The sequence below is a fragment of the Pleurodeles waltl genome, chromosome 3_1 (assembly GCF_031143425.1).
Source record: "Pleurodeles waltl isolate 20211129_DDA chromosome 3_1, aPleWal1.hap1.20221129, whole genome shotgun sequence".
Classification (NCBI taxonomy): domain Eukaryota; kingdom Metazoa; phylum Chordata; class Amphibia; order Caudata; family Salamandridae; genus Pleurodeles; species Pleurodeles waltl.
In genome coordinates, this window is record NC_090440.1 from 958,940,793 (window position 1) to 958,955,508 (window position 14,716).

Below are 14,716 nucleotides of genomic sequence, written 5' to 3' on the forward strand. Positions count from 1 at the left end.
ATGTCAGTATTGGATTTATTATGACATGCACCCGAAGGGAACCTTAGAGGTGTCCCCTGAAAACCTACTAGTTTTCTATTGTGGTGGCTGGTATCGACCAGCCTCCCTCCACAGACATATTTCTGACACCCTGTTTTGCTTTCACTAATGACCAAGCTGACAAAAATCTCTGGAATGCACTTCTTAGTTTAAAGAAGACATTTATTATTATTCCACCACGAGGTTCCTAAAAAAGGAGATTAGTAAGTCAGAGGCACACATTTAAAAAATAGTCACAGCAATGGAAGGAAAATATATCAAAGGGATTCCCCTCTGCAATGTACACAGCAAATATGTGATTATATTATCGCATAAATGCAAAACAATGGATAAAGTCAAAATTCACCATAGGACCTGCCAAGGCTCTTCATCTTTCTCATGTCAGCAAGTTGATGACCCTGTTCAACTGCGAGAAAAAGATATCAACCCTCACAGGACCAGTGTCTGTGTCAGGCATTTGACATCCAATCCTGACCGAAGTCTCGGAAAATTCCCCTCGCTACTGACCAGGGCCACCTTTCTTAGCTTAAACAATCATGGAAAAAGCCTTCTGAAAGGCCCTTCCCTCTCAGATGTAAATATTCAAAACATGCTGGCTACAGTAGGTCAGAGTTGGAAGAAAAACGTTGAAAATTGGCCAACATTTAAGGCTCCCTCTTCCAAGGCCAACCTGTTCCCTGCTCTGAAGACAAACAAAAAATATGCACTTCCTTATCATGCTATCGTGTTTGGTAAGAAAAAATACGAAGAACACAAGCTTAGTTTACCACGTGGAAAAACACAGCTCATCTGCAATGTCTCAACTGCAAAGTCTAATACCACGATAAAGCCAATAGGCAGCTAAACTGAATACAAAATGTAATGTGCAACTGGTGAACATTGAACAACTAATATGCACAGTGGTGAAACACAGAGTTAGTGGTCAACCCTACCTATTTTCACTACACACACACTGTAGGTGAGAGCCCACGTTTTCAGAGGCCAGAAACAATGCCTGCTCCGGAGAAGGTGCTATCACCTCCTCCAGAGGGTGGCTAATGTATCTGTATTTTAAGGCCAGAGGACTCAAAGACTCTTCCGCCTTTGATAAGTGACCTCTGCTTCCTCCAGACTTGGAAAATGCCACCCCCTGCCCTGAGGCCCATTTGGCACCAGGATAGGTGGGAAATTAGGTATGCAGTAAGTGTGTTGCACCTCCAGGCTTGTCATACCCCTAAGGTGGTCTGTCTGATGTGCTTCATGAAAGAGGAGTTCCTCTATCTTGTTTTCGGTGGCATAAGGAACACTGGGACATGGTTATGCCCACTCCCCACAGGAAGTGGTCATATAGGGGACATAGTGACCCCCAAGAGTAGATATAGCTCTTTGGCTACTACCCTAACACCCCTATATTTGGCCCCTACTTATCTTAAATCCAGAATAACGGTCCTGTAAAGCGTTTGCAGGTGACCCTATGGAGTGTATGTTTCTCCTATCCGATAGCATTACCATGTTTGAGGCTCATGCCTCTAATCTGACAGCTGTAATTTTTAAATATCACAAACTGAAGAAGTACGTACCTGATCTCCAAGATCTTGGTGTCTAAATTAATATAAAAATTGTATTTTTCTAAATTGGTCTTGAGTTTCTAATTGAGTGTGTGTCTCATTTATTTGACTGTGTGTTCAACAAATGCTTAACACTACCCTCTCATAACCCTAAACTGCTTGCCCACACTACCACAAAGTCAGCATTTTGGATAGTTAATTTAAGCCCTGTAGGCCAATAAGGGTCACCAGGACTGTTTGCATAGTGAATACCTACATTGGTGCACTACATAAATAGCCAGCTTGCTACACACACCCATTACCAAATGAGCTGTTACAAACAAATATTAATCCAGTGTTAAGTATAATTTTAGAGGCGTTGCTTTCGCACTCATGCCTTAGCTTCTCTAAACAACAGGGCAGTATGTCATTTCACCAGGCCTGCATGTATATTTTTCAATAATTGGAAATAGAGCTGTTTATTGAAATCCAGGGCTAGCTTAATTAGCTGTAAGAGTTTGATCGTACATTTTAATTATTTTGTAAAGAGGAGTGGTGAGGTTAGGTCTTGAAGGTGATTAGACTCTGTTTAACATCAGGAAATTCGTGACTAAACTGATGGACAATTCTCTTTTTGATGATGGCCTTATTCTGTATCCCCTCCCTCACAACCCTCCTATCTTTTGACCTTACTAATCACATTTAATCAGCTTTCATATGTCCTCTAATTTGTATTTTTTTTCCTACTGAAAAGACGGAGAATGTGGAGTGCTTTATTTGTAAATGTCACATTGGATTTTGAGACTTACAACAGACGTATCTTCTCTTTCTCTGACAGCTTAGTTGCCTATGTGTGCTGCTCCGTTTAAGCAGTCTATCCTGGCTCAAAACTTGTGTTTAAAAAAAAAAAAGAAATTCCCCTGTACTGTCAGCCATAATTCAGTACTTGCCCATTTTGCCGTAGCTATTAGTGGTTTAAAATGTATCCTTTAAAGCCAATTATATCTGTCTTAGTGCAATATATTTTGACTGTGTGTAGTGCAAGTATTTACTGTGCAATGTTTTTGCAGATTGAAAGCGCATCAGAGGCTTCACACGGGGAAGACATTCAACTGTGAATCTGAAGGTTGCAGCAAATACTTCACCACCCTCAGTGATTTGAGAAAGCATGTCCGCACACATACTGGAGAAAAACCATTTAGGTAACATTTTGAAGTGTTTACATGGCAGTTATCTCTTATACTACCACCATGGGCTGTTTCATATTTTAAAAATGGTTTCATGTACAAATGATGAAACTGCAGCTAACCCTTCATGTCATTCACAAACGAGTTGCTGAATCTTTGAGGTGTGCTGTGGCGTCATGAAACACACCTACATTTATCAAGCTTTCAGATATCTTAATCAAATTAATTTGTTTTGAAGAACATTGTCAATCTTAAGCTCGGGGTAGTTAATAACATGTTATTCATATCTGTGACCTCCCCATTACTGATACTTTTTTTCTTGCCACTATTACATTAAAAAGGATTCTTAAAGTTGTAGAACTCTGTCGCTGCTTATCGTTACCTTAGGGGCTGTATAAATGCACATGTTCCGAAAGAGATTTTGGATCTGAAAGGACTGTGTATGAATTTATGGTTGATAACTTAGCTCGAGAACTACTGGTGCTTTGAATGTCCTGTTTTCTATCACGTAGGGCTGTTGAAAAGGAAATAGGGCAATTGCATTAGAGTTTACCTAGGAATGGTTGCTAACACAGATTGACCAGCTTTGGAGTACGTTTCAAACCAATACATCCCCCTAGAGGCATGAACTAGCCTCCACATAACACATTTTATGCAGATTGGTGCAATTGCATCTTTTTCTTCAGTACAGTGAGTCCTCCGATGTACATTCATCAAGAACCTGTCTGTCTGAATTAATATCTTGCATTGAACTAGGTTTTCTGACGTGCTGGTGATATATTTTGCAAAGTCCTGGTACTCTCTGAATACCTGAATTCTGTTCTTTCGCTCAGAAGGTCGATTTACTTCAAAATAAAGACATCGGAGTTGTCTCTTATGGCCTGCTTTTAACACCACTTTCTAATTTCGGGCAAGAGAAATCATCAGGGGTGTGGAATTTATTCAAATATCTACTTGTCCAGGGGACAGGTTGCTTCTCAAATCTACTTGTCCTGTAAAAAGATCTACTTGTCCCTTTGGTGCCATGTAGTGTGGCGACAAATTATGGCAGCAATCTCATTATGTAAGAGCTCTGATAGTAGCCTCTCTGATTATGCCAGGGCTACTACCATAGTAGGGCTTGAATACTTGCAGTTTCAATCCCTACTGTAGCAATTTCGTTATTTTGCCACCTTTCTGCAGATCTGCATACTGGGGCTGGAGGAAGCAGTAAGCAATAGTTCCTGGGCTGGAATGCCTTTGAGTCTGCAAACCTACTAACCTGCATGTTTTAAAGATTTTCACCAGCTTCTAATATTTTCCCATAGTAAGAAAGGTTGGACATTTACTCTTGACAATGGCAGAATTAGAACTTCTTCCAGGGTTGGGAAGAAAGTGGCTGGAGGGGAAATGAACTTGCAAATGCTCAATAGATTTTCACATGAGCAAATCTACACATCGTATTTACCCATGCTAAAATACAGTTCACAAATATTTTATAGGGGTACGACATATACCATGGGTGCAATTTTGTGACTTTCTTTAAGATTTTGGGGCCACATGTAGGTAGGTTCAGATTTGCGACCCGCAAATTGTGAGTCGCAAATCCGAATGTAGGATGGTGTCCCTGACACCATCTGTGATTCGCAAGGGCTTTGCAAATGCCCACCTCATGAATAATCATGAGGTGGGTCGTAATTTGCGACCCCCTTGCGAATGGCGGCCCTCACAGGAATGGTGGCCTGCTGGAGACAGCAGACCACCATGTCTGTGACTGCTTTTGAATAAAGCAGTTTTTTTTTTTTTTTTTTTTGTAATGCAGCCCGTTTTCCTTAAAGGAAAACGAGATGCATTACAAAAACGAAAGCAGAGCAGCCAGTGGTCCGCAGGACCACTGTCTGCTCTGAAAAAATGTTTACAGTGACATTCACAATGGGGAAGGGGACCCCTTCCCTTTTGCGAAAGTGTTAGCACCCATTTGAAATGGATGCAAACTGCGATTGGTTTGCGCCACAAAACAATCCTACATTGCACTGCGAATCGCAATTAGGAAGGGAACACCCCTTCCTAATTGCGAGTCGCAGACCTGTTTTGCGATTCGGTAACCAGGTTACCGAATCACAAAACTGGGTTTGTGCATCGCAATGTGCTTTTTGCACGTCGCAAACAGCGAAAGTCTCTGTTTGCAACATGCAAAAAGATACCTACATGTGGGTCTTGGTCCCTAATTAGGTCTGGTGTTAACAAAGACATTTTCTGTTTATTAAACTTCTATTTCTCTCTCTTTCGGCTGGCTTTACTGTGAATGATCGCATTCTGCTCTTTCACAAGGGGCATATTGGCACACAAAGTAGTTTTGTTCAGTGTCAGGAACTACAGTGGCAATCAGTGACGTAACGAAACTGGAGGGTGCCCCTTTGCAAGGAACATGGAGGAGCCCCCTCTCCAGACTCACTCAGGGCAGGTTCTGTGCTGATGGGGCCCCCTGGAGGGCGGCTGCGGGGCCTTTGTTATATGCCACTGGTGGCAGCGTGTGCTTTTAGAGTTCAAAAACGTTTTTTTTTTTTTTTTGCCAGTGTTTGTTACAATGTTGAGGGCCTGGTAGCTCCCACAACAATAAAGTGTTACAAAAGCCATGTCAAAACAAGACACGCATTGATGAAACTAAAAGACTTATAAAAATATGTCAGATCAGTTGGCTTTGTCAGTGTTTGTTTATTTTCATGCTTCCCATAATCGTGTTGAAAATGGTTACACTGATTTTCCATTAGAAATATTTTTGGGAAAAACTAGCATGCATCAACACATTTTACTAAATGACACTTCATTTGCATCTAATCAGAGAGCATTCTGGGAGCATTATAATTAGCCTCATAGCCTAAACTTTTCAAACGTGTACACATTTATTTACAGCACTCACCCTAATAATGAAGGCTTTCAAATAATGAACCATAAATACAAGTTCGAACAGCATTATCTTTGGAAACACATTACCTCAACTGCAGAGAGTTCCACTCTATAAACAGGCAACCAAAGGGTTTGTGCTGCAGAGGGTTGGGCCTACTTGTCCCAAGGACAAAGTAAACATAAAAACTTGTTGCCCTTGACCCCAAACGAGATGTCCCGGGCGATAGGAATTCCACATCCCTGAATCATTTAGGCACAGTGTGGGCTAAGTATTCGTTATGTGAATCCCTCACTAGAAGGCAATGTAAAGTTAATAAGAAATTACTACATATGGCCTTAAAAAATCGACAGCATTGTTAGAAAGAGTAGGCGATATTCCCTGAATCAATACTTTAGCCTGGCCTGTTGTATAGAGAAAACAGATATTTTGTCTCCTTATTTTGCTAAGGCCACAGTTTAAGTCTCAATAAAAATGCCTTTCAAAATTGAATTCTTGGTGTAGTACATCCTGTGTCCTCACGCTTTTTCAATGGATGCACCTTTCCAGTAAACACCTTTCAGCACAGACTAAGGCAGTAACATCTGAGATCTCTGCACATGTGAAAATGAAGTACTTGATTAATCCATGATCAAAATTAACATCTCTGATTTATCACGTCAGACTTAGCTTGATTTTACACTTTTTTATTTTGGAAACTAATAATGTTATACTGTTCCCGTTGTCACCATTTGTGTTTTTTACCTAAACGTTTTTAATAATGTCTTGTAGGTGTGATCATGGTGGCTGTGGAAAAGCTTTTGCTGCAAGTCACCACCTCAAAACACATGTTCGAACACATACTGGTAAGCTTTCTTCTATTTTATTTTGTAATGAAGAGAGTGGAGTCGACAAGAAATTCATGACCTTGGAGGTGTGCAGGTTTTGCTCCTGGCACAATCGAAAATCATGGCATTTTCCTTTGCTGGTTTGTCTGTGGCATGTCAGTGAAACATCTACTATTATGAACCAAGGAGTTGCTTTCTATGTTACTATAATAATTGTGTCATTGCACAACTCTGTTTTAGAGATGTAGTCAAATTCAGACATTTACACATGCTATTTTGTTGTATATCCAGTTTTTGCATTGTCAGTTCCAATCACTATTTGTTAGACATCATTTGAATTTTGAACAGAAGATCTTATTGAAACCAAGTTAATCATTTTAACAGCTAAAGCAGAAGCAAGCATTTTCTAGTATTTTAGTGACAGTGGAGCTGTTTATTATCGCTTGTACTTTGATTAGGGATTAAATGTCGTCAGTGACAAACTAAGGTAAATGCCAAAACTCGTGCAGGGCTTAGAGACTTATGCGACACAAATGGGGTGTGTCCTGACTAATATCCCAAGGGTCTGGGGTAACCAGCAAAATATCAAACTCAACAAAAATGCCCTTTGCAAATTAAATAATTATATTATTGATTTAAACCCTTACTTAACATCTTTCATTAAAGAACACATAAACAGAAAAAGAAGAGCACTTCAATTATTCACTACTTAAATGTATATCTGAGAAAAAATAATTAACATACAAATGCCATCTATCCCAGTTCATTGCTGACCTATGGAGCTCTTTTCTTGTTTTCAGTCCCCTTTCTATTTTTCGAGACCATTCTCAGGACTTAATGTAGGTTCAATAATTGTATGGTACTAAATTAAAATACATTTATTAAAAGTAATCTACGCTGTACACAGTTCCCTCTCCCAAAAAAGCTGCATCATTAATACTGCAGGCAGGCAGTCTCTTACAACTCATTTTCGTTTGATACACAACGATTCTCTAATATTTCGCAGGTGATAACCTTTACTTTTATTGTTGTCAGCCTATCCGGCCATAACAAATTCACCAATTACAAGTTCAAAACGTCACTTTATAATACATTAAAGGTGACTTAATAAAGTGCAGTCTTATCAATAAAAAAGCTATAATTAACAATCACTTCATTTGCATGCGCCATCACACAGAGCTAAAAACACCTAAAATAGTCATGTATAAACTTTACAAAATATGGCTAATACTAATCACACCATTAATTTATCACGAAGTGCACTAATCCACTCAATACAAATGTAATAAGGCTTCAGTTGGATGTAATTATCCCAAAATTGATCAGGCAAGACAATATGATTAAACCTCAAAAATACTAGCATCATAAAATACGTTCCGTATCAGATCTACTTCAACCTTGCCTACAGTAATTACTTTGTGGATGAAAGGCAACAAATTCACCTATTAGGTCACGATCGGGATAGTACTGCTAGAGTATGCCTCACCCTGCATCACTTGCCCAAAAAGATAAATACCTGTGAGGCACAGCTACGCTAGAAATATATTAGCACGATAATACTAGCAGTCTGTTAACGTAACAAATGACAACCGAATATTCATGTATATTAAAGAGGATATTTATCTCCCCATTTACCTTATTTAGAGAATGTCAGATTTTCTTGACAGTTGTCTTTTGGCATCGATTTCTATATTTGCACAGTTGGGCACTTAAGCAGTTTTTTTTTGGCTAAGCCCATTTCTATTCTAATGTTTGTCAGTACAGTTTCTTTTTTAAGTATTAGCTTTACACATGAGTGAATTATACACTCCGTTTTGTACTCTTTCTGTGTGCCATTCTTCACTACAGATTACAGGATTGCATTTCGACTTGAGTAGTTTCTGGATGCTTCTGCCCTTTTCATAATTTGTAGGAACATGATTGGTCTAGTTGACACCATCTAACATCACCTCCTTTGCTTACAGCTTTGCTCATAGTTGACCCTCCCTTATATTCCTGTATCCATCATTAATTGTATAGCAGATCTCACAACCCTCTTTAAGACTATGATGTGAGCAAAGGAGTGCTCTGGAGTTTATTGCCCTGAATCAGTGTTTCTTTATTTCGGTCTTTAAGACCATAAACGCACATAAATTCATATCACATTTCAAATCTTTAACATGAAACAATGTACATACAAAGCTAAGAAACTAAAGATAGGATCACACTTGCCTGTCCCATTAACCAAATAAAAACAGATGTAGGTAATATACATCTAAACAAATTAAAAAAATCAAGCCACTCTGGAAAATCTTCCTCGAGTTATATGATCATAAAAAATAAAAGGTATCAAGAAAATATCAATAGTTAGGAAAAGTTAGTCTCTCATACCTGCACCTAACGACCTGAACACTACTGATATAATTCAACACTCCATAACAAATTTCAGATAAACCAAGCTGTTGTAAATAAACTAAGGCAGATAAGTAATGTGTAATATTTGCAGTCTGTAAAATTGGGAGTAAACTTTTTATACGCAAGGGTTTATAAATAGTGCAAAATAGCATAAAGCGAACTGTGCATTGCAAGGGCAGTTTATCACAAGGGCATTTGGGGAGAGACCTAAACCAGGTGCCCTTTTTGGTAAATGCGCATAGAAAATGTACAGTGCTCAGTCTCAACCTAGTCAAATAGAACCTTTATTGTGAGTTACAAATTAAGACAAGATATGGATGCAAACTTGTATTTGTAATCAGTTTATAATAGGCAATAACTGTTTGTAGATGTTGTGCCGCACACTTGACGAGTGATTTAAAAAAAAAAAGTGTTTTCACTTGCTCATTGGACGTATCAGAAATCAATGAAGGATTAGGATAAAGATCAATTACACTTAATTGTTCATAAGTATGCCTAATATAGTTCAGCCAAGGGATCTCCCCACTCTATCCAGTGCTACACCATCTTCAAAAACCTTTGTAGTAGAGAACTGCTTCCGGCGAGATCAGAATCTTGAGCCATAGCCATGCTTATTGCACTCACTACTTAGTTTGGCTCCTTTCTGTTTTGTCTGTGATCTTTTGTTTGTGCTGTACAGTTATGCCCTGAAAAAATTATGTGCATGTTCTTTTAGGTGAAAAGCCCTTCTTCTGCCCAAGTGATGGCTGTGAAAAGACTTTCAGTACTCAGTATAGTCTGAAGAGTCACCTGAAGGGTCACGACAAGGATGTTTCCAACGGTGGTATTTTGAATCACGCCGTATGCGAGGTCAGACACACTCATGCTTTTTTCTGTTTGACTTTAGTTTTGTCCCAACAGCAAATTATGTTCTTGCAAGCAGTTTATTCACTTGTATCATTACAATTCAAAGAAGACTGTGCCTGTTAAATGCAAGACACAAAAGTTAAATTATGTTATCCTTTTCAACATAATTGCATTTATTTGGTCAATAAGTACAACTCATAAAGGAAATAAATATATGTTTTGGTCTCTACTCACACAACCATGAAAGATAATCCCAAAAGCTGGTCATATTGTGTTTCTTCCCACTTCATAATGACTTCCATAAAATACACTTGCTCAATGAATGGGTGGCCCTGCAAACACCTAGTAGTCATGGCTTCTAAATTGAGAACAAAATAAAAACCTGAAATATAATAATTTTTACCGAGTCAAAATACGCTGCACTACATATTTACTTCTTCAATCCACTGTCCTTGTCACAGCCAGCAGCCATATGTGTGATTTGAAGCACTGCCTTTTCTACTTCATATGTATACTTTCCTCCATCATTTCAAACCGTCTTCTGAATGATGACTGAGTCACCAGCTTCCCATGGTTACCAATGAGCTTCTATTGGGTAAATGTGTTAGATCCCTTGTGCTCCTATTTTACTCCCTATAATATATATCAGCTTGTGTAAAACTGCATCTTTAAGGCAGATTGCTTTTGTTATAACGTAATAGGTAGGTTTGTGTACACTAAAATGCAGTTAACAAATTCTTGTGAGGAAAATATCATCTTGCATGTTTCACAGAAATAAGAATAAATACAATACCATACAGGTACGGAATAAACATTTTGTAACCTTTCATTCCACAAAATATAAGAATGGTTGGCTACCCTATTGCAGGATGCCTTTTATTTACATAAAGTAAGCATCCTCTTCTGCCTGTTCTTATTCTTGCTTCTGTGGTAGATAATTGTGCGTATCACTTGCATGTCAGCCTGCTCTACTAGAGCCTGTCACAGCTTGACACCCAATACATTGACTTTTAATGTCTGTATCTCTCTATATAAGTGGATTTTACCTTTCTTTATTTTCATGAATACCTTGTTTATTGAAAAGACTTTGAAAGAAGCATGCCTTCTGCTGTCAATAATCATGCCTTCTCTTTCGCTATTCCTAGGACGGTCTCTGTCACATTAAAATTTACAAATCTGTGTTATTAGCTTAATGGTTCCATCACGCTGTCCTCATACATTATTGTCTCTGCCTCAGTAAAACCCATTAGACAATTTCCAAATAAAATAGACTACCTCTTAAGACCAGTGCCATTTTTATTGATTTTGATAATGACACCTTGATCTCCTACACCTGGATGCCATCAAAAGGAAGCATAAATGAGAAGTAAAGAGCAAAGAGGACAAAAAGAAAAACTAACGTTAGCACAGGACACCTCAACCTCCCTCCCAAACACTACACCACTGGTTCCTGGGCTAGAAACAACATATATCTTACTTGATTTGTAATCAGTTATGAACATCTACATAGTCCCATTAAAGGCAATATGTTGTGATTCCCTACTACCCGATTGGAGCATTTCCTCTTAGAAAAGGTAAGGCTCTTTTCAGTGTTGTAGATCCACGAGCTCTCGAAATTGTATGGCTAGATAATTCATTAATAGATGCCAACAGTCATCATATTTGGTCAGAGATCTATCTACAGCCATTACAATAATTTCCACAGTAGGTTCTAGATCTCACTGAGTTTGTACATTGTCCATATTAGCTAATATAGACAGTACAGCCAAACAGAGAGCCAGGGGAAGTTGCTCCCCTCTACTAGATTTGGTAAAGCAAGCCCCATGGATAATAAAGGGCCACTATACCATTTGGCAGGTCTGTGGGTAAGTGGGTGCTCCGCATGTCATCCAAATATTTGTGTACCTTGAGACGCGGCCACACTGTGTATTAGCCAGCCAGTGACCCCGAAGGCCTTCCAAAACCAATCTGATTTTGAGCTACTTCAATGATGGGCTACTGTGGGTACCAATATGATGCATTTTTTCAAAAGGTTTCCCTCCTTTCTGCTCATATAAGCCTTCTGAGTTCTCTCATGTATCGTATTCTATTCAGTCTCCTAAAGTTCCCAAACTTTCTTCCTCTTCCACCTCTTAGTCCATGGGGTTTTTGTGTCTGGAGATGCTGACAATAGAATTTCATATATACTGGAGAGGAGGGGCACACTGTATCTTGTATTAGCAACCAATTCTCCATCACTTTAAGTCTTATGTAGCGGATGTAGCACCCAGTTAAATAGCTTGAGATAGTAGAACGTCCCCAATTCTGGCAGAGCATACTAACTTTTCATCTCTATAAACGATTCATTGTGCCACTTGATTAAGAGGGAACCCATTGTGATGATTTATAGTCACTTGTAAAACCAAAGGTTACAGGGACGTTATATTTAGGTTCTGAATATACTTGCACAAAATCATAGAAATTCAGCAGTTATAGTTCTAGTTAGCACACTTAACTATTACTCATGCCCTAAGGTAACTATAACTCGTGCCCAGCCATGCAAAGTTTTCTCCTCAGTAATTTTACTTTCAAATGTTACATTGATATTATCAATCATGTTATCAAAGATGTCATGAATGATGTAATATGTGGGGTAATTAGTGCATGGCGAGGGCATGAGTTATACTTAATTGAGCTAACTACAACTGCTTAATTTCTATGGTTTTGTGCGTGCAAAATCAGAACTTAACTCTACTGTCCCTGTAACCTTTGTTATTTTGAGTGAATTTGAATATTTTTTTTGTACGTTAAGTCATTTTAATTACTTTTTGTTAATTCAGTGCCGGGTCCTGCATCCCACCCCCCTATAACCACCCAACCACACGCCACTCATGAAGTGCTTCTTTGTTTGGTGGAAATGTGATCATATTCCTTTGCATCAAGAGCATGTCTCCAAAATTGGCGGTTAACTAGCTTGGGGGTGGGGGAGGGGCTTGGGAGGTCCTACTTGTAAGCTGTCCATCATCCTGGAAAAATGGTAGGAAGACGTTGTATACCGCTAGTGAATATAGGGCGGGCCTCTAATACTTGTATTGCTTGAAAGGGAGAGCACGATCTATGGTCTGAGCAGCAGATGACAAGAAAGCACCCACTGGTCGCAGTCACTACTTAAGATATTGTGCCCGAAAAAAGCAACCATGTAAACCCCTCCATCAAAGTTTACAAATAACTTTTCAAGGTGGAAATGCAGAGAAAAACACTTTGCCTTGGTCATGCACAAAAAGGTAGGATTATTAGTAGTTTACAGCCCTGTCTGTGGGCAGGGAAGTAGATGAAAACTCCACTTCCAGCAAGCGGGAGCATTTTGACCGCTCCCGTTTGCTGGAAGCGAAGTGTTCGCTTTTGCTTGGCAGGTGATGTCACAGCTCCTGCTAAACAAAAGCAAACAGCTATCTCCCGAGGGTGGCGGTCCCTAGGGTCATTACTGGCTCTTTGCATAGGCTGGCTCCGGAGCCGTGGTGGTCCTCAGAGCCATATATAGCCAGGAAGTGGGGCCGCACGGCCCCCGCTCCGATTTTCAAATTAGTAATTGTCCCTGGGGAGGTGGCGGTCCGCACTGACCCTCTCCTTAACGTGAATTTTAGCCCCGGGGAGGTGGTGGTCCCCGGGGCTTCTGAAAGCCCCAGGAAGGGGGTCCGTGCAGCCACCCCTCCTTTTTTTTCAATGTATTTAAAAAACTAAAAAACAGGAAGGGGGTGGTTCCTAGGATCCGGGGGATCCACTTGCCCCCGTGTATATATGTGTGTGTGTGTATATATGTGTGTGTGTGTATATATGTGTGTGTGTATATATATATATATATATATATATATATATATATATATATATATATATATATATGGATCCCTGTGCACCCCTCTCCATTTGTAAAATAAAATATTCATTTCCAAACCCCCTCGGGGCTGGCCCACCTGGGGAATACATTAAAAACAAGCGTGGGAGACAACGATTTTTTTTTTTTTTTTTATGGCTAAGTTCGCAGATCTCTGGGAATTTTGCAGTAGATTAAAAAAAAAAAAACTTTTTTACCCTGGCAGGGTCTTGGCTAAATTAGAACTGAACATGGGAAATGCAATTTTTTTTACCCCACCCCCTTTTTCTCTGCTCCGCTTGACGGATCATCCTGAAACTTTCCATGCACAAGACCCAATATAACACTTTTTTTGGGGAAAATGTCACGAAGATTTATCAGTCGGTGCCAAGGATATGAATATAGCCAAGTCAAAGAATGCGTTTCTTGTGGAAACTAGGTCCTAACTATACATACATACATATACACATATGTTTGATGGCATGTGTAGCTGCAGATACACATGCTGTGCATTAGTCCACCATCTAGTGTTGGGCTCTGAGTGTTACAAGTTGTTTTTCTTCAAAGAAGTGTTTTCGAGTCACAGGATCGAGTGACTCCTCCTCTTCGGTTCCATTGCACATGGGCATCAACTCCATTGTTAGATTGTTTTCTTTCCGCCGTCGGGTTCGGATGTGTTTCCTCTCGCTCTGAGATTTCGAATCGGAAAACTTTGTAAAACTCTCTTTTTCGTCGTTATTATATCGATCAGTTTCATATTCTTCCATCGACACAGCACTACCGTCAGGAAAACAAATTTGTTCGCCCTTCGGGTGCGCGCGCCCAACTCGGGCCTATTCGGGCCAACCACGTGGAAGCCTCATGGATCGGACTCCATTCCGATTCTGTCCTCGGTGCCATGCAAAGTACCCATACACAGACCAGCATCTGGTTTGCAACCTCTGCCTTTCCCCAGACCATCGGGAAGAAAACCATGAGGCCTGTCGATCCTTCCCATTGAAAAAGACTCTTAGTGACCGAAGAGCAAGAAGGCTCGAAATGGCGTCGAAGAGCGGGGAACATCTCGACGTAGAAGAGGAAGAATTAATGCAGACTGCAGTCTCAGTTCGAGATTCCGAGTCCGAGCAGGAATCAGACGAAGGAAGACCAGTCACAGCAGGACA

At 39.8% G+C, this 14,716-nt stretch overlaps 1 protein-coding gene across 1 annotated transcript in view; it reads left to right on the forward strand.

Annotated features, from left to right (window-relative positions):
• Positions 1-14,716, forward strand: part of MTF1 (metal regulatory transcription factor 1) — a 100,018-nt gene that overhangs the window by 25,079 nt on the left and 60,223 nt on the right. Inside the window, exons 3-5 of the mRNA XM_069223980.1 lie at positions 2,636-2,767; positions 6,408-6,481; positions 9,573-9,706. Coding sequence (XP_069080081.1) covers positions 2,636-2,767; positions 6,408-6,481; positions 9,573-9,706 — 340 coding nt within the window. The remainder of the gene's footprint in view (positions 1-2,635; positions 2,768-6,407; positions 6,482-9,572; positions 9,707-14,716) is intronic.